This window comes from Lepidochelys kempii, chromosome 2, assembly GCF_965140265.1.
Source record: "Lepidochelys kempii isolate rLepKem1 chromosome 2, rLepKem1.hap2, whole genome shotgun sequence".
Taxonomy (NCBI): domain Eukaryota; kingdom Metazoa; phylum Chordata; order Testudines; family Cheloniidae; genus Lepidochelys; species Lepidochelys kempii.
In genome coordinates this window covers 181,015,700-181,036,445 of record NC_133257.1, presented here as the reverse complement: position 1 = coordinate 181,036,445, position 20,746 = coordinate 181,015,700, and the positions used below count along the sequence as shown (strand labels likewise).

The 20,746-nt window shown below is 44.0% G+C and overlaps 1 protein-coding gene across 1 annotated transcript in view; it reads right to left on the bottom strand.

Annotated features, from left to right (window-relative positions):
* Positions 1–457: 457 nt before the first annotated feature.
* MATCAP2 (microtubule associated tyrosine carboxypeptidase 2) overlaps positions 458–20,746 on the bottom strand; it is a 51,969-nt gene continuing 31,680 nt past the window's right edge. The window contains exons 3-7 of the mRNA XM_073332893.1: positions 20,077–20,220; positions 18,865–18,997; positions 17,456–17,761; positions 16,740–16,837; positions 458–4,153 (exon numbers count right to left, since the gene is read on the bottom strand). Of these exons, the coding sequence (XP_073188994.1) occupies positions 3,992–4,153; positions 16,740–16,837; positions 17,456–17,761; positions 18,865–18,997; positions 20,077–20,220 (843 nt within the window). The 3' untranslated portion in view covers positions 458–3,991. The remainder of the gene's footprint in view (positions 4,154–16,739; positions 16,838–17,455; positions 17,762–18,864; positions 18,998–20,076; positions 20,221–20,746) is intronic.

Below are 20,746 nucleotides of genomic sequence, written 5' to 3'. Positions count from 1 at the left end.
AACATTGGTCCTTCAGTGTGGAGAAGTTTGCATTGCTGCTGCCCATGCTGTATCTGTTGTGTGAATTAAGAATGATCGTTTATAAAGCTGCCTAACTGATGACTTGCACCAACACAACTCAAATGCTGTAAAAGAGATCTAAGATATGTTCTTGTCGTACGTCTGCCACTGCAGTGGGTCTAATGAATTTCAGATTGGTACTGAGAGCAAATGGGAAATATTCCATCAGCTATGTTCTATCACCCTGAATTAGAGTTGGTAACGTATACACGGCTATTTCATGAGAGTACAGTACGGAGGAGAGAGAGGGGGAGGAGAAACCTCAACTACAACTCCCGAGAGACAGAGTGGCAGCATTTGGCAACTGAAGTTTTGGAGAAAAACTCTTGGGTTTCAATTTTTGCTAAAAAGTCAGAATTTTCCATGGAAAATTTTGATAACTTTTTTTATTAGTCATTTTTGCCAAAATTGTTCACAGTTTAAAAAAAAAAATCTGACTTGCTCTAGAGCTAACAGGGCAGTGAGCCCCACAACTCTTTCACATCCTAACTTGTGTGTTTACATTTGAAACATTTTTTTTGCATCTAAAGGTCTTAAAAGTGATTTTAAGTTCAAGAGGTGTGACTTTTCTGATGAAGATCAGGCTCGGAGTGGTGGTGGTGAGGGGGGCGGGGGAGATGGAAGGGCGTGTGGGACACTTTAGTGATATTCTTCACTTTTCAACTTAAACAATTATTAAAGACCAGAAGTCTGTTTTCACATTAGAGACATTGTGAGACTTTCTGATCATGTGAGTTTCTATGCAGTATCATCCACATACTTTATTACAGAACTTCAATACTATGACAATAACAAGGTCCATCACAATAAAAATTTCAAAAAGTTTACAAAACTACCATTACAAATCTGAAACACTGTTACAAAAGAGGCAGGACAAGTTAGGTGCTGAAAAATAGAGGTTGACATTTGTTCCTGTTTCAGTACGATGTTATGCTGAGACATCCATGCTGACACTTCTAGAATCTAAGCTTGTGCTGGGGTACACCTATTCGCATAATGGAGAATGGTAGAAGTGGAATGGCAGCAACTTCTCTGGGGAAAATAAACCCCAGGTCTCTTAAAGAAGAAAAATAAGCCCCTGGAGTTCACATCTGCAAACCCACAGAGGGGTGATGGAGTATCAACAGGCAGTTGAGAAGGGGCTGTAACCATCATATTGTGTAGTAAGGCAACACATAAATGTAATGTTTTCAGGGACACCATTATTGTAAATATAAAGCGCAAGACTATTCTCATGACTACGATTGGGTTGCTTACGCATGTTTGTATTGACTACAGAAGTGATTGGAGAAATGCAGGGGTATTTCAGTTAAGAAAAGTTCACCTCTAACGTACGGCCCTTTCGCAAAGAACGGGACATATGGAACTCTTCTTCAACACAGTGGGCCAAATTAATCTCTGGTGTAATTCCACAGACCTCAATCCAATTACCCCCAAGGATGGATTTTTACCTGGAATTTTCACATTCAACCTTTGACATGTGAAAAGTCTGATCTGCACTTCTGCTGCTCACAGCAAAATAGCTGAGCTGACACATTCTGAATGTCTAGGTGCATTACCGGACACTGACGTGCAAATATTTCCACCAGCTTGATGCAATTGTACAGCACCTCCCCAGGTCGCCTGAAGGGCTTTGAAACAAAGCTAGGCAGGCAAGGCTAAGACTGATATTTTGGGGGCAGAAGGGAAGATTCACCCACTAGAATTCAGAGATTAAGAGTCTGAAGCTGTTAAACAATACAAAATTAAGGCTATTCTGAGGTTCTTGGTCCATGTTTTATAAAACACTCAGATCAGCACATTTGCTCATTGAATTCCTGGAGCAGCTCAAATGTTTTTCTTTTCTTTTTTTTTCAAGCAGGCAGCCACCACAGCACACACACGTAATAGTACCTTAAAGGCAGCTGGTTTTATGGGTTATTCAAAAACTTCAAAAGCTCTAGGCTAGGTGAGATCCCCACTGGTCACAAAATGTGGTGTTTAAACTTTAAATCTGGAATGGACACCATTGTACTTGGTGTAAAGTCGGAGGCTTTGGGAGTTATTCCATTCCTTAATCAAAAGCCACTAAGTTCCACACAACTGGATGCCAGGGGCTGGATTGTCATTCAGCCGGATGCAGCCATGCTGGGGAGTAAGACCTCCCTACCCCCATGGTGTGTCTGCATTAATGTTCCACATATCGCAGGCAGCTCCTGCTGTACAGGAGGAGGGGAGGATTGTGGCCAGTATTCCCGCTGCAAAGCAGGCCACTTTGGCTCCAGTTCTCTTCCCCCACCTGCCGACCCACTGACCAGCAGAGCTGAGCCAACGTGGGGGTGGGAAAGCAAGCTGAACCCTTTTCACGGTGGCGGTACGCTGCTCCTGTCCCCACTCCCCACAGGCGCAAGGGAAGGAATTGTGAGTCTGGGACTCTTCCAGAGGCACAAGGGACTAACGGCTGCATTTAGCCTTGGTAAAACGATCTGAATTAAACGTAAGCCCAATACTTTAGGTGCAAAGCTCAGTTCAGCATGTGCTGTGGTGCCATTATTCGCGCTTTTCTAATACCCCAGACTCAGAAACTGTGGTCTCTGTAGGGAACAACCCTCTTGCCTTGCCTAAGTTAGCCGTTTGAATAGACGACCCTACACTGAGGTGTTTTCGCTATGTGTTTTGTATGGCACCCACATTTAAAACAGAGCTCAGGATGCTTCAGGTGTGCCAGAGCTCTTCAGTCGCTTTGCATAGTGGACTAGGGCACTTGTGAATTTTGTCATCCCCCCCGCCCCCCGCATTAAAGTTCCCAATCCGGCAGTGAGCTCCATGAGGGCTGAGCTCCTTGCAGCATTAGGGCCGAAACCACTCCAAGTAACCTAAACACACGCAGGGTTCAGGTGCTAGAGCGAAGGGGTGCTTTTGCTTTTTGAAATGAAATATGGCTCCATATCTGGATTCATTACGTACATTAGTCAGAAAACTCAGTTCAGCCCAGTCCTTCTTCCGAACCACTAGCACATTCGATTTGCTAAACATGCTAACTGGGTCCTTAAGGGCAAAAAAAGGCCCTTTCCTGCAACTCCTCCTCTTGAAACCTGTATTGTACAAGCCAGAGGAGGACAGTCACTTCAGGGAAAGGCATATATACAATGCTGCAACAGCACATCCCCTCTTGGGATTAAGAGGGCAACTTTCTAGCCTGTTTACACCCATTTAAACAGCAACCTCAGCTGCTGCTATTTGACACATGAAGTGTGGAAATCACATCTTTCTAACATATCCAAACTACAGCACTGTTGTGCAAGGGAGAGTGTCTGTGCATTGTGACCTTACAATGAGGGAAGCAGTATACAATGCGGTAGAGTTAAGAAGATGGTGGCATAGTCTACAGCAGTTCCGCAATTTTGCTGCTGTGGGGGTTTGTTGTGAAGGCCGTGACCAGAAATGAGGCCAATGCGAGTGAGCCAAGGGGAAAAATTACAAAACACAGACTTTAGAAAGAATAAAAAGCAGTATATCCTAAAAGCAAGACATTTCGAACGATCCTCCTCAGTGTACAGAACATTTAAGGGACAATGGGACTGACCAGTTACAAGGGAAGTCCTAAATGATGTTCACTCCATAATTTAATTTGGAAGAGGCACCAAACCTTTTTAAAAAAAAAAACCAAAAACACCCACCAATATATATTATGGGAGTGAGGAAAGAATCTCAAAGAACTCTTCTTTTTTTTCTCTTTTTTCCTTCAAATAAACATTTCTGAATTGACAGTCTGAGGTTTGTATTTTTTTCTTTTTTTAAAAAAAAAATTAACAAATCTGAATAGTCAAGATTTTTGCCAGATAACAAAACAAAAGTTGATTCATTCTAGTTTTGCAAGCTGTGGTGAAGTCTAGTTCTGTATAACCGGCTGCATACAGAACAGATTTCAGGTAAAAGAGACTGACTGACTTTACACTATGAGATCCTTGAGCTCTTGGTCAGTCAGCTCATTCACCTCCATGATCTTTTCCAAGTGTTCCATGTATCTGACATGGTCTTGCAAGAAGTGTGGTACTCTCACGTTCTCTATCACCGCAAATTCCTTCAAGTGATCCACATCCTCGTAAGAGACCTAGAGGAGAGGACAGGGGGTTAAGTCAAAGCTGTACCCATTTTGCAAACTGACATGTCTAAAACACCCAATTTAATTCCCCTCCCATAGGTGACAAAAGGATTCCAGGGCACAGGTGTTTTAAAGCAGCTTGTCAGAATCCTTCTCTCAAAGGGATGGTAGGGTCTGGCTTTACGCATGGTCCAGTAAAGTGTGCATTAGAACATGAGCCCAGGGAATTACTAAATCCTTTCAAAGGAGGCCTGGTTCTGCTTCCACTGAAGTCAATGAACAGACTCTCAGGGCATGTCTACGTTACAAAATTAAGTCGACTTAAGTTAGGTCGACCTACAGCCACCACAGTAATTAAATCAACCATTTGTGTCCACATTATGCTCCTTCTGTCAGTGGTGTGTGTCCTCACCACAAACGCTTGCACCGACGTAAGTGGGGCAGTTCGGGGCACTGACAGCCAAAGCCCCCTACTGCCCCAAGGCAAACAGCTGTCAAAGGCAGCAGCAGACAATGTAAGTAACGCAGTGTCTGCATGGACACTGCATCAACTTAACTATATCGACCTAAGTGCTACGCCTCTAGCAGAGGTGGAGTTGTTAGGTTGGCGTAGTGGGGAAGTTAAATCAGCAGGAGGAACACTGTAGTGTAGATGCTTACACAGTCTACTTGGTCTGTAGTGTAGACCAGGTCTTAGTGACGTCAATGGGAGCAGGATTGGTGGCTGTTAAGGATGAATGAACTGGTCCGGAAAAACTGATTTCCTTCCCATCCACAAGGATGGCCTTTCTTCTTCTTTTTTGACATTCCTGTTGTACGTGCCAGCAGACAACCAGTTCCTTACACTGGGGCAGATTTCTCCTTGCAAACCTTACGTGCTCTGGAGCTTTCCTGACAGAGATGCACAATGCAATTGGGACAGGGGTGCTCTGACACAGAAGCCACCATGTGAGCAAGATGTGAAAGACAGAATGAGCTTGCGCACATGAAGGATCAGAGCTATTGCAGGCCTCTTAGGTGATGGGGAAGGGATGGAAAATCTGCTCTTACACATGTTCACATGCAAGGGGAGGGGCAAGCCCCATGGGAGATGTGAGGAGGGAAGGGGGGCTGTTGTGGCCAAGGTTTGGGAAACTAGAAAGGGATATGAAAAGGCTCTGTGGATGTATGCAGACTGCAGGGATGGCAGGAATCATAGAGTCATAGAAACATAGAATATCAGGGTTGGAAGGGACCTCAGGAGGTCATCTAGTCCAACCCCCTGCTCAAAGCAGGACCAATCCCCAATTAAATCATCCCAGCCAGGGCTTTGTCAAGCCTGACCTTAAAAACTTCTGAGGAAGGAGATTCCACCACCTCCCTAGGTAACGCATTCCAGTGTTTCACCACCCTCCTAATGAAAAAGTTTTTCCTAATATCCAACCTAAACCTCCCCCACTGCAACTTGAGACCATTACTCCTTGTCCTCTCCTCTTCTACCACTGAGAATAATCTAGAACCATCCTCTCTGGAACCATCTCTCAGGTAGTTGAAAGCAGCCATCAAATCCCCCCTCCTTCTTCTCTTCTGCAGACTAAACAATCCCAGTTCCCTCAGCCTCTCCTCATAAGTCATGTGTTCCAGACCCCTAATCATTTTTGTTGCCCTTCGCTGGACTCTCTCCAATTTATCCACATCCTTCTTGTAGTGCGGGGCCCAAAACTGGACACAGTACTCCAGATGAGGCCTCACCAATGTCGAATAGAGGGGGACGATCACGTCCCTCGATCTGCTCGCTATGCCCCTACTTATACATCCCAAAATGCCATTGGCCTTCTTGGCAACAAGGGCACACTGCTGACTCATATCCAGCTTCTTGTCCACTGTCACCCCTAGGTCCTTTTCGGCAGAACTGCTGCCTAGCCATTCGGTCCCTAGTCTGTAGCTGTGCATTGGGTTCTTCCGTCCTAAGTGCAGGACCCTGCACTTATCCTTATTGAACCTCATCAGATTTCTTTTGGCACAATCCTCCAATTTGTCTAGGTCCCTCTGCATCCTATCCCTGCCCTCCAGCATATCTACCACTCCTCCCAGTTTAGTATCATCCGCAAATTTGCTGAGAGTGCAATCCACACCATCCTCCAGATCATTTATGAAGATATTGAACAAAACCGGCCCCAGGACCGACCCCTGGGGCACTCCACTTGACACCGGCTGCCAACTAGACATGGAGCCATTGATCACTACCTGTTGAGCCCGACAATCTAGCCAACTTTCTACCCACCTTATAGTGCATTCATCCAGCCCATACTTCTTTAACTTGCTGACAAGAATACTCTGGGAGACCGTGTCAAAAGCTTTGCTAAAGTCAAGAAACAATACATCCACTACTTTCCCTTCATCCACAGAACCAGTAATCTCATCATAGAAGGCGATTAGATTAGTCAGGCATGACCTTCCCTTGGTGAATCCATGCTGACTGTTCCTGATCACTTTCCTCTCATGTAAGTGCTTCAGGATTGATTCTTTGAGGACCTGCTCCATGATTTTTCCAGGGACTGAGGTGAGGCTGACTGGCCTGTAGTTCCCAGGAGTCCTCGTATGGTTCATAAAAGTTTTGGGGAAGCAGCCAAACTCTCAGTGCTAACATGACCCAAGCTTCCAAAGCTTTAGTTTCATCCCCAATAATTCATTTGTGCTTGTGCAAAGTGAAATAAAAATGTGTCATTCTAGTCGGAGGGCTGCCACCTCTGAGTTACAAAATATCTGGGACATACAGGATGATTTGGGGCCCATAAAACTGGACAGCTGGCAGTGTGTACTTAGCTGTCTTAGGAAATCAGTATCTCCAAAAAGGAATGATACTGGGAAAACTTGCATAGGTGGCAACCCAATTAGTAAGTAATTTGTTACAAATTATGATTGCAGTATTGGCAATCTAAGCATTCCAAAATGATGAGTAAGGTCTCAACGATCATGAGATTGTTACAAAAATAATAAATTATGGGTTTATTTTCTTAGCCTTTTGAGCCTTCAGAGTGCAGGTGGATGATTTTCAAGCATTTCTCCGCTACCATACAGACTATATAGTTACTTTTTAAATGACAGCTGAGATTCTCACATCATTACTACACTCCAGGAGCTGGGGCTTTAAGAAAAACTCCAAATATCCCAAGACTCCTGATAAAATTATGAGAGTTGGCAGCACTGTGATTGAATCGTGCAGGGAGGAAGAGTGGAGGAGTGCTGGCTTGGGTGTTAGCTACAAGAGCCATTCCCCCAGCAATGTCCAGCGTGATTGGACTTGCACTGTTGTGCCACAGGCAGGCTGAGGCATGGATGTTTCTACTAACTGGCACGCCACATTTCACTGAGGCTGTGTTGTGCCAGATCCTCTTCCCTAGAAGTCTCTTAAGTACAAGGTTGTAATCCTGCTCTGCTCCTGCATGGGGATGGGGAATGTTCTCATGAGCATTTTTGCAAGCTCTTACCCTACACAACTACCTGCTTCTCTTTGCTAATCGATAGGGCCCTACCAAATTCATGGTCCATTTTGATCAATTTCATGGTCATAGGATTTTAAAAATCATAAATTTCATGATTTCAGCTATTTAAATCTGAAATTTCACGGTGCTGTAATTGTAGGGGTCCTGACCCAAAAAAAGTTTTGGGGGGATCACAAGGTTATTGTGGAGGGCGGGGGGGACTGCAGTACTGCTACCCTTGCTTTTACACTGCTGCTGGCCGTGACGCTGCCTTCAGAGCTGGGCAGTTGGAGAGTGGCGGCTGCTTGCCGGGAGCCCAGCTCTAAAGGCAGAGCCACGGCCAGCAGCAGCCGCCACTTTCTGGCCGCCCAGCTCTGAGGCAGCAGCGCAGAAGTAAGGGTGGCAATACCATAACCTGCCAGCCTTACTTCTGCGCGGCTGCTGGTGGGGTGCTTCCTTCAGAGCTGGGCGCTTGGCCAACAGCTGCCGCTTTCCAGCCACCCAGCTCTGAAGGCAGCGGAGAAGTAAGGGTAGCAATACCGTGACCCCCATAAAATAATCTTGCGACCTCCCAACTCCCCCCGCCCGCTGCAACTCCCTTTTGGGTCAGGCCCCTCAATTTGAGAAAGGCTGGTCTCCCACATGAAATCTGTATAGTATAGGTTAAAAGTACACAAAAGACCAGATTCATGGTCTGTGACGTGTTTTTCATGGCTGTGAATTTGGTAGGGCCCTACTAGTCGAGCATGTGCAGTTACTAAGTTAAAAAAACAACAACTGTCTTTATAAAATTAAAACAACCTTAGAAATTAAAATGTTTCTGCAACAAGGGATTTCAGCTAGAGCTTTTTGTTCATTTTTAAATAAGGAACAAATACAGTACATACCATTTGTTTTTACAAAATGTGGTAGGTGGCCAGAGAGTTTTGTAATATTGCATAGGTTTCTCCCACCCCCACAATTTTCCCATATGCTATTGCAGGGCTGGAAAGACATGTAGCTTCTCTAGGATATAGCTTTAATCACAGTGTAACAGGCTGGCAGTGATATAGCAGATTGGGGAAAGAGTTAAAGAAAGTTCTGCTGACTCCCTGAGGCAGGTGGCTTGTCAATCCATCTATACATAATTGGGTGGGGTGGAAAGAGAGGATGTAGGGTTTAGACTGAGCAGTCTGGAGGAAGATTAGAAGCAGCCACGTCTGGGGAGCTGCTCTTATGTTATCGTGTCATTGTTACTTAACAACTCCACGCTCCAGGAAAGGGGTGAGATTGGACTTCATATCGTGTGCAGACTGTGTTCGTAGAGCATCTTGGGAAAGACACCTGCTTGTGCACAGATAAGTCTTCTGAGCTACAGTGGAAAAATAAATCCTGATAAAAGAGAACAAGCACAGGCTAATCCAAGTCAAATGGGAGACTTACTGTTTAAAAGGACCATAAAAAGGGAAGATCTACATTACAGCCTGACTAGTGCAAATATGGAAACATCTAAAAAGCCAAACACTAGCTCAAGTTAACTGGCTGTGTGCAGGGAAGCTATGTGGAAAGTTGCAGGAAATGGACTCTTTCCCCTAACTCTGGGGACACGGCCCTGAGCACTGCTGTGTACAAGGTAGGACGGCTGAGGTTAGATGCCTACAAGATGTCACAAGTTGACTGGCCCCTTTTAAGAGGAAGTGGTGTCCAGTGCACCTGTGATTCATCAGCTACCTCCCACATGAGTTTAAGTGAAGGCCTTGGGCCTGAGAGGGTTCCAGTCAGGAAAGAACCAGGTGAGAGGTGCCCGACAGCCTGAGGGTACAGCTACGCCCCAATAAAAAACCTGCAGCGCCAAGTCTCACAGCCTGGGTCAACTGGCTCAGGCTTGCAGAGCTTGGGCTGTGGGGCTAAAAACCACAGTGTAGACGTTCAGGCTCGGACAGGAGCCTGGGTTCTGAGATTCATCCCCCTTGTGGGGTTTCAGAGCCTGGGATCCAGCAATTTTTAGTCCCACTGCCTGAGCCCAGCAAGCCCAAGTGTGACCCAGCCCAGCAGCAGCCACGCTGCAGTTCTTTTACTGCTGTGTAGACATACCCTGAGAGAACCAGGCAAACAGTAAGTGAGAGCTGCCAGAGACCAGGCAACTGAGAGGTCCCTGAAGGAAGCTTTAGGTTGTTCCTGGGGGAAGGCTAAAGACAGGGGAGCAAGCAGGGTTTGCTGGCTGGTCTTCCCAAGCCAGAGGGCTGAGGGTCCATGGGGTATTAGGGATGTTCCCTAATTGAGGATGAACTCCCAGCACAGAATCAATGGGGGATCAAGAAAGAGCCTGGGTGTGGTGAAGATGCTGGCGTATGGTATGTGCTATGCTGATGGACCCAAGGATGTGGCATTTTATAGACTACACACACTGGCTGTGAGAAATGGACCATGCTTGGGACTTTGGTTGTGGATCTGAAACTATATTTTGGCAATATTCTGCTCCCCGCCCCCTGCAGGTATCAGTGAGTCAAGAAAGCTTGTGTGGAGTTACTGGGGACTCCGAAGGAGGGAGACTGAAGCAGGTGCACCTGTCATGCAGTGGCCTCCCGCTGGAGAGCGCTGAAGGCAGGGCCACTCTATGAGGCCGCCCTTTCAACACCCTGCCTTCAAATTTCAAGCCCCTCCCTCCACAGGACAAGGAAGTCTTTATTTTTGTTTCTTACAAAAGGTCAGATTCCTATCTGACCTGAATTTACCCAGGTGCTCAATAGCTGTGATCAAACTATGCCCCAATCAAGCTGCATTTCCCCCAGCCACTGCCATCACTAAAAATGGTATTTGGCAACATTTTAGGAGGGAAAGATATGACTCACTACATAGCTCTCTCTTAATGTACTTTCACCACTTTGTGCAAGCAAATCTATTGTACTGGGTAAAAAAAAGAGATTTTTGCTTTTGAGTTTATTTTGAGGCTGATTTTTCTGTCACGCTCGCCAGATTGCTTTCCAAAAATGTATATTTGTGACATTTTACATTCTGACTTTAAAAATTCTTGGATTTAATGCATTTAGGAATTATGTGCAATGTATGAGCTCTATTTCTGTTGTCTAGCTTAATTTGTACATGATTATCACATTCTGGGCTGTAAGGATTCTAAGATTTAATTCCTAGCAAACCATTGCAAATCTCTAAAATGGCTACTTCTCAATATTATTTCTCTCCGGGCTTCAGCCTCTTTCATCTGTTTCTCCCCTCTGGGCAGGCCAAGCGGCTTGCACAGCACATTAGTCTTACTCTATGCATTCCTACACACTGCTGTCTTCAAAATACCAAGTAAAATGAGAAGTAGCAAAAGAGAGGACTTTTCCTGGGATTGACAAGGCTTTCAGCACTGGGGAAGGGAAGAAGATATAGAAACTCCTCAATGAGCACCATACTAAACACATTCCCATGATAAATCAGGGATTGATTTTACAGACACATTAATTTAACTATCAATAAACTGTACAAAGTAGTTATTCCATTTTGGACCCATACAGAACTTGTATTCATGGTAGAAAAATGCCAGAGGAAAATGCATATCTTGTGATCTGTCATCTGCTCAGAATAATCCATACATTTGCTGCAATAAGCCATGAGAACATTTTCTGATTTGCAGTGAGAATTTCCCAAGTGAATGGCAATCTTCACTATGATTGGATCCTTTACTTTTTCAAGTTCTTTCAGCAAAGCTTAATATTCTTTTTGGAACATCAATATCCTCTTTTCTTTTTTTTTTAAGTTGGTCTCATCATAACACTTCTTTATCATTTGTCAAATTCCAGTGGGAGCTTTCTGTTCATATCTGATGGCAGAATTTGACTTTCTAAGAATAGCCACTGCTCTTACATGCCTCTGACTTAGTTTTCTTGCAAAAGATACATGTAACAAAATGTATTAAAATTATATTAAAAACCCACATTAAAAGAACACTAAAGTTGCAAATGCCAGAATGAAGGGTGTCTGTGTAACTGTACTTTGGCCCTCTTGTGTGCATACATTATGATACACTCTAATAATAATTGCATGCTCCCATGCTATGTTTTCCACAGGACCTCTGCCTCTTTCAGTGCACAGGATAGGGACAGTGCTTACTGATTCAAGATTTCTTTTAATCCTCCTCATCACTCAATGTGTAGTAGCCACAGACTACATTTATTGCACACCATTTAAACCCTGCACCAACACAAAATTATTAATTTCCTCAAGGGCTTTTTTATTACATTTAATCAGTGTTATATCTCAGTGTTTCACAAACAATAATGAATTTATCTTCACAAAATCCCTCTGACATAAGGTGGTGGTATTGCCATTTTACAGATGGAGAAAAGGCACAGAGATTAAAGCCAAATTTGTCAAATGTGTTGACAAATTTTTGGTGCCCAATTTGAGGAATCTAGTGCTTGATTTTTTTTTCCAGAGTACTTAGCATTTTTATAGCAGTTTATATGTTCAAAGCACAGCTTCCACTGACTTCATCTGCAGCTGGACGTGCTCAGTTCTTCTGCAAATCAGACCTTAGGATCTCTAGTTGGGCACCCAGAAAATGAGGAACACACAGTTAGTGATCGTGTGTGAAAAGTTTGGCTTAAAAGACTTGCATAGCATCATATATGAGTTCTATGGCAGAGACAAAGATAGAATCTAATTTTCCAGGGTAGCATTCAGCTGCCTTAACCATGAGACTCTCCTTTCTTTTCCTGCAACTCCCTGCCTCATTCATTACACACCTTCCAACAGCAAATGTGGGAGGGGTCCTCCAGGAATACTACAGCTTCACACATACACCAACTCCTTTCATTCCCTGAGCCTAACCCATCCTGTGCACTATATGAGGCTGGGTCCCATGAGAAAAATAGTATGTGATTATGTAATTGTATCCAAATGCATGCACACAAGGGGTTGCACAGGAAACCTTAATTCTGGCAGCTCCTAACTTTTTGAGCACTTGATTTTGAAACCTTATTGTTCTTTTAAAGTAGTTTTTATTCTATGTAATTTCCTAAAGTTTTAATAAAACAAAACTGCAAAATCAGAATTTAGATCATATAGAATTATGTGGGTCATTGGCATGGGACCTTTGGATCCACAGCTCAGATTTTCACCACTTTAATAGAGTACGTGGTAGCAGAAGTCGGCTATTATCCTCTATATGGACCAGCCACTAGACACATAGGACCCTAAATAATTTTGAGAATCTGGGCCTAACTTCCACTGAAATCAATGAAATGTGGGAGCCTGTGGTGGGGCAGTGCCCCACCCCCATGCCAGATTGGGCTTCAACAGGCCAGAGCAGCTGCGCAAGGCGGCAGCCAATCAGGGAGGGCCTGTTAGAGCCAATCAGGGCTAGGCTAGGTCCTATATAAAGGCTGCCAGGAAGGGAGCAGGCAGTCTCTCCCAGGTTTTCAGAGGGTGAAGTGCTGTTTCCTGTGTGAGGACACCCACACCTGAGGGATCTCCTACCTGGTATCTGCTGGGCTGTGGACCCTGAGAAAAAGGGCCTAGCTGGTGCAAAGGGGCTGAAGGGGAAATGGCCCAGGGAGAGAGACTGACAAAAGGAGAGAAGGAGGGTAGGCAGGAAGGCTGCTGCCAAAGGGTCCCTGGGTTGGGACCCAGAGTAGAGGGTGGGCCTATGTCCCGTCCCCCCCCACTTGCACTTCCACCTGGCCGTTAGGAGTGGCCATCATGGACTGCACCAGACCCTGCCAAAAGGGGTTAGACTTTGGGGTGTAGTTGGCTATGGTGGCTGAGGCAAAGAGAAGGACTGCTGATAACACCAAACCCCAGGAAGGGGGTGAGACCAGAGCAGTGGGCACTGCTGGAGAGCAGTGTCCTGAAGAGGATGCCGCAAGCTGGGAGCAATGTGGGTTGAGATGCTAATCTAGGGTGAGAGATGGATGGGACACCACTGGTGAGGGTGCTCTGCATGAACTGAGCTAATTCCCAGGAGGTGCTGCGGTGGTGAGTCCCAACCCTGTCACAGAACCTAAATATTTTTGAGGGTCTGGGCCACAGTTTGCAAGTGGGTTTCACACCTATTTGCTGACAGCAGAGGAATGCTGAACTTGGGACTCCTGGGTTCAGGTCTAGGTTCTGAAGGGGAGTGTGTTCAAAATGGTTCTAGATCTTTCAGCCCCCACCCCCCAATGCCCCATTCCTCCTATCCCCCTCTGCTTGTCTTCCCTCACCCTTTTCCATTCAAGCAGTCTACTTCCTCCCGCTTATTGGCACCCAGGCAACAAAGAAGAGTTGAACACTGAGTGCAAAGGGAAAATAGTAGCCCTGCTCTCAGTTCCAGTGCCTGATGCCACAGTGGCCCCTGGCAACCAGAAGGAGTGATTGCAGGAAAACATCCTGGTCAGCCCCAGCAATGCTATGACAGAGCATGCTCAGCTGAAGCCTTACCAATACCCACAATTTGATTATTTTAAAGACCCAGCTACTGGAGTCCACTTATTACCTGAAAAATCTCAGCTTTCATTAAAATAAAAATACGTTTCTAGCCCAAAGAAAACCACCAACCTTAAATAATCCAACACCAGAAGACAAAAGGAACAAAACTTATTATTTTAAACACCTCATCATTTTTAAGCCAATGTCCTGATTTTTGAGGGGCTTGACTTGTGGATTTTTTTTTTTAAACACTGAGGGTTAGTAGTACTGAAGTCACTCTGCAGGGATGGCACATGCTCAGTTCGCCTGGCACACAGGAACTCTGGGGATTGAAGTCCACAGAAAGAACCTTCAGAAAATAATGCTGCTAGCCTCTAAAATACATCTGTTGAGTATGTGTGAACTGTGATTTTTTTTTCTAGAGGCTTATAACTTAACAGGGAAATCACAAAGACATCAAAAAGCACATCCTCGATACCAGAGTGACTTCCTGTCAAATTTCACATCTCTGCTCCAAACCATGGAAGCACGGCAGCTGTAAGAATTTTTTAATATGGGCAAAACAACATATTTTCCCCTAACCAACAGCTGACCTGTTTTGATGGAAACTTTCCCAAAAAAGTCAGCCTATGGTAGACCCTCACTGTGGACAATTTTAGCCCAAATGGTAAGGTCCAGCAGTTAGAAACAACTGAAAATAGATTCTTATCATGGAAAATGTTAGACAACCTTGACTATAGATATTGCTACCACGGACACCTATAAATAGTCCATTTGTCACATGTCTATCCAACGTGACACATTATTTATATAGCTTAATATAATATGGATCAAATGTAACTCCAGTGGATTTGGCCCATTGTGTATTTCTAAATGGTTTGCAAACAAGAAAGCCAAACCACTTGGCAACATCTATATGTCAATGACTTCTGTTATAGTTTCCTTGTTGGTTGTATACTACTAACCACATCTGCTTTCTCTCCATATAAAGTACTTCCCTATAATTTTCTCTAGAGGGCAGGAAGCAATTTATGACCTGAGTCAAATATTCCTGACCATGCTTCTGAAATGGAGCAAAGGCCTTGGATAGACCAAGGTCATTCACTGCCTCTCCTAGACATCAGTCCCTGACGTTTCCAGCCCCTTCAAATATGAGGAATTCGTTCTAGCCTTCCTGAAGCTATGTAGAGAAAGAGGTAACATCAAATTAAGTTTTCAAGTGCACAGCAAGAAGCCTGCCAGCGGTTATCACTGAAGCTGTGGTGAAACCACTACATGGAAATATTACCAATGTGCCCCACTACTGCAGGGTCCAGATAATGGACCACATGGCTAGCAGCAGCTAAGAGAGGGGAACCTTGCTTGCACAGGACTCTGCTTAAAGTGGAACTCAGTAGATTTTGTGGGAAAGTCTGTTTTAGTGGTTTCTGCAAAACTTGTACATTGAGGCAATTTCTACAATTTCATGTAATTCCTCCCCCTGCCCGCCCCCAGCTGACACCCAAAGGGCCAAAACATTGGTCTGTACGTTTACAGTGCATCTGGGAGCAAGCCTCCCAGACCAGTTAGACAGATTCATGCTAACACGCTGAACATAGCAGTGTGGATGTTGCTGCATGGCCAGACACCTGGGCTCGCCACCTGAGCTCGGGCCAGGTGGGTCCTGAATGTGGCTGGGGCTCTAGGTGCTAATATAATACAAGCAATAATAGCACCCATTTATAGATGAGCATACTGAGACACAGAAGAAATGAGCCTTCTAGCCCAGGTAGACTGATCTAAGCTAGCTATACGTGAGCTAATGAACTAAAAATAGCGGTGTGGCACCAGCAGATGCTCAGTATAGCCCCTACCCCTCCGCCCCCCAGCTCAGACCCAGGCAGTTGGGTGGGCTTAAGAGCCCAAGTTTCCCCTGGTGCTGCAACATCACACTGCTCTTTTCAGCACGGTAGCTTGAACCCCGCTAGTGCAAGTCTGTCTAGCCAGGATGGGGGGCTCGCTCCCAGCTGGAGTGTAGACTTACCCAGAGATGTTAAGTGACTTGCCAAGTTGGGAGCAGAGCCCAGGATTCCTGACCCTGTGTCCTTCTTCAGCTACTAGATCACACTTCCTACTCTCATCTGAAAGTCAAATCCCACATTGGGGTTATGAACTGGTGGCTACTTCCCTGTATGTGCAGTTAACGCTGCAACTGGGCTAAAGGAAACTTTTGTCTGCAAATACATTACCTGCCATTGTTACAAACACCTAAGATAAAAATGATTTCGAGAGAGAGAGACATTATTTCTTTTTTATTTCATTTGTGTACTTTGTAGATTTGACAGCACTTTGTGTAAGTCTGCCCATTGCTCCTGTTGTTGCAGTGCAAAAGGCCCATGCAAACAGGGAGGAGAAAAACATTTTTAAAAAACAGAGAAATGTGACTGTAAAACCACAATCTGTCAGGTATAGGGTGGTAGGAACTGACAGGAAGGTATAGGTCCTGAAAGTACTTCTGACTTACTATTTGAAATTGACTATATTTCAAGTTGGTGGTGTCTCTTTACTATAATGTACAGTGATGTCTGATTTTACAGACAGTGGAGATTGAAGATCAAGGTGATGCAAAGGGCACAGCACATTTTAAGACAACACCTACAGGAAGTGATCCTGTCAGGTTCATGCAATTTAACAACTATTTAGGAAAGTGCTTATTAAAATGATACTACTATTGCTTCTGTTCGGAGATTGATTCCACTCACCTTTCCAAGAGCCATCAGCAAGTGGAAATCGATAGACTCCCTGTATCTTAGGATTTGGAGGATGCCATCCAAGTATACCTGATCCTTACTGAAGCAGCCTAAAGGAATCAGAGTCATGGTATTGTTTTCACGCTTTTTCAAAGCAATGCATTTGCCAAAAGTAATTGTACACAAAATTACTTTACTTCCTGCCATAGGTATTTTTGTCCCAGGACTTGCAAAATTTACCTGACGCTCATTGGCTAAAGGATTAAGCCTACTTGAAAGACACTAAGCAAAGGCACCGACCGTTAGGCAGACTGGCTTACTGGGAATCTCAGTGAAAGGCAGGGAGCTGAGCAGCTTTAAAACCCCGGGTCACATAAATTTGCAGCACTATCATAACAAGCTCTGCCCAGGACATAAAAAACAAGGGAGGGCAAACTGTGAACCTAAAGGTCTTGACAGTGTCTCCTTTAACATCCATTAAAAATTCCTTTACCAAATCACTTTGAAAGTAGTAGGGAAAAAATACTGGTTTTCATCTCAATCATTGTTTTAAATGAAGGATCCTTGCCACTTTATAGAATCCATTTTAGAAAACAAAGAGTTTAACTTTTCCACAATCCTTTGCACAAATCCTATCACCTGCCAACAGAGCTGTAGAGGCCCCTTATTTTGAGCAAAGCTTTTGGAGAATGAAGATGGAATGTGCTCAAGCTACATAGGAAACCAACCTGGCTGGGAAGTATCAGTCCACCCTCTCTTGGCTCGTACACAGTAATCCCACCTAGTGTTGGGGTCCTTGACAAATCTCCCCACATCCTGGAACAGTTGACTGAAGGACATTTGGCTAGCTTGATAGACAGTGTAGTAGAGAAGGGCAGCCCTCCATAGAAAGGGGTCTTTTCGGAACAGGACACTGTGAATACTCGCCAGGCCTTCCTCAGTAGGGTTGATTGGCTTTAACCCAAGCTTTTTACGTCCATTCCAATTGCACCAAGGCTGGCTGTTGTTGTTAATACCTCGAAAATAATGAGTTCCTAAAAGGAAAGAAGCAGAGAGCTTAGAACAGTAACAACCAGTGTCTCAAATAATAGTAGAATTAGCTACCACAGGAGCTAACTAAGTTTAGGATCCAACTTCAGGATTCTTACCTATTGGGACAATGGGGGACTGGGAAAGGAGGTAACTTTGGCCTTGATAACCGTGGAGAATGTAATCAATGGTAATTAAACGAGTGGAATCACAATCATCTAAGTGCCAACAGTGTAGGGTGTCCACCGGGTGATTCCAGCAGAGATTTTCAAAAGGACCTATGGGATTTAGAAGCACAAATCCCATTGAACATTGGTGGAACTTTATGCTCCTAAATCCCTACAGGGAGATTTTTCAGAAGTGTCTAACCCACTCACATTTCTCTAGTGTAGACAAGGCCTTGCTGTGGATGGGAAGTGGGGAGAACAGAGGAGGGAAGATTCAACATGCACTAGTATTTCTTTCTCCTTGAGGCTGATCATAGAGCATTACTGCAGTTGTAGAGGAGGCTGTTGCCCTGGAATAAGAGGGTAGTTATACCAGTGGTGCAGGGCATTCACAGGCATAAAACCTAAAAGAGTAACTTGATCAAAGCCATTGGATTTCATCTGGGTTTGGTCTACTAGGGTTTGGCAGGTTCACCCAAAACCTAGAAAAAGTTTGCGAAAAACTTTCTATTATCCTGAGCTAAATGTTTGTAACTATTCTATGTTATAGAGGTTTTTATACCATGGTCATCACTGTAGTGTCTGAGTGCCTTCCAGCAGTGCATTAAGCAATATGACTACTACACATACGTTGTGTTGTTTGTTCTCTCATCCTCTCTCCAGATAACTCAAAAAGGGGGATTTGCACAGATTTGGGGTTCACTGGCAACATTTCTCACATCTACATCTCTCAAGGTACTAGTTGGGTGTTTTAGTTCTACTGTATACTACAATTATAAATAGTCCTTTCTTATGCTTTACCACATCTACGGTAACAGGAGCCAGAACTCCTTTTGGGTTTGTACAACGCCTAGCACATTGTCCGCGTTACTGAAAACAAATAATAAATAGGAATGCACATATTCACTCCGGCATGAAGAATTCAAAACATGTGTCCATACCTATTTCATGCCTCAGCATCCCTTCTAGCCAGTGCTCACGTGCAGTGGAAACATTGATAGTCAGAGTTGGGCGGCCATTCACCACTGTCATTGAGGCACGAGAAAGCAGGTCCTCAGTGAGATGAACTACAATCTAAGGAGAAAGGAAAGCTTGAGGCATAAAAAAGTTCTTTTCCTTTCCTGCTTTTTGCCGCTTCTATTCTCCCTCTCGCTCCCCCAGCGCTCTGTCTGGACTCGGTCATATGCTGCTCAATGCTCTTCCCAACAAGAGGCAAATTACCCCTGTGTTAAGGTTTTGTGTCTCTAGAAAGGTTCTGTTCCCCTGTGCCTGTGTGAAGCCTCACTGACTTCAGTGGGACTTTGCATGAATATAAGGGTTCAGACATGCAAATTAGATGGCAGAATTGGAACCTAACTGTCCTAGAGGGGAAACAGTGAAACTGACTGAACAAAAAGTGCGGTCAAATGCACGAAGTTAACAGACTAAGAAAAGAGAAAATAAATTGTCTTTTAAGTCATTTATTGGAAATTTGTATATTACTAGTAGCAATAGAAAGTAAATTTTAAAAAAACAAGCTTGACAAACAGGTACTTGTTTGTCTGAGTTTTTTTTTTTTAAATTATAATTATATATATCAATGAGGTCTATCCGGTAAAATTCAAAATCCAGCACAGCTCTCCTGTTTAAACCTAATTCAGCATAAATGTATAAAACAGGAATAAGAAATATAGGAAGCAGCAAAAAAAAGCTTTGCAATATAAGATGACTGCAAATTAGAGGAGTTTGTGCTGTGATACGGCATTAGAAAAACTCAGCGCAGGTTAGGGCAGACATACACAGTAGTGACTAAATGGGGATGTGCTACGCTACAACTAACTGAAAGGCTAAGGGAGGAGAGTTGTTATGTCAGGTTCACCTCCAAGTAATAGACTGAAATTAAGAATGGGAACACATAATTCAAATAGCAGGAAAGCTTCCTGATGTGCTCTATTCCACAGTGTAATAATCTCCCAAGAGAAGTAGTTGGAAGCCACATTGTTTAGATCATTTAAAACTAGAATGGACAAACCCATTAGAAAATATACTGTAAGGAGCAAGTCTATATTGACAAGGGATGCACTACTAGATAACCTTATAGGTCTTTTCGATCTCTAATTTCTGATTCTGTGATTAAAGGGGAAGCTTTTTCATTGATCCTGTGTGCATCCTACCTCACCAACGCAGCCTTCTTTCACCATGTACTTCCTGACATGATTCCAAATGCGACTTTTTGGTAGCAGGCTGCCTCCAGTAGCCTGCTCAAACTTTTCATAGCTTCCATATTTCTGCAATGTCCTTTCCATAATATTGACAGACTGTAAAAGACAAAAGCATAGCAGACATAAGTGCAATAAGATTCCAGATGCAGACTAGCAATTGTATTACCTCTGTAGCTACGGGACAAATGGTTGTTTGTTCCCTTTCACTCTTACGGGATGCATTACTGAACTCCTGTAGTTACATATAAGCTATTACCCTCAGTAATCAACTTCTGACATCCTCAGAGTCACGTATGAATGCAAATACATTAAGAAAAAGTTGCAGGAACCTGGTTTACTCGTCTTAGACCACCATGCCCCACACACCTACTATTAGCTCAGTAAATGGCAACCAATTCCCTCTACGACTTTGGGAAAAGTCATTTAAATCCAAATACTCAATGGGAGTTAGGCACCTAAATACCTTTGAGGTCTGGGCCTCTTTGTCTCAATGTCCCCATCTGTAAACCAGAGATGAAAATACATCCTTCCCTACTCACAGGGATGTTCTGAGGGTTAAGGAGTTAGTACTTCTCTCATTCAATATACAAATGAGAAGCATTATTACAATCTCTCTGTTTAT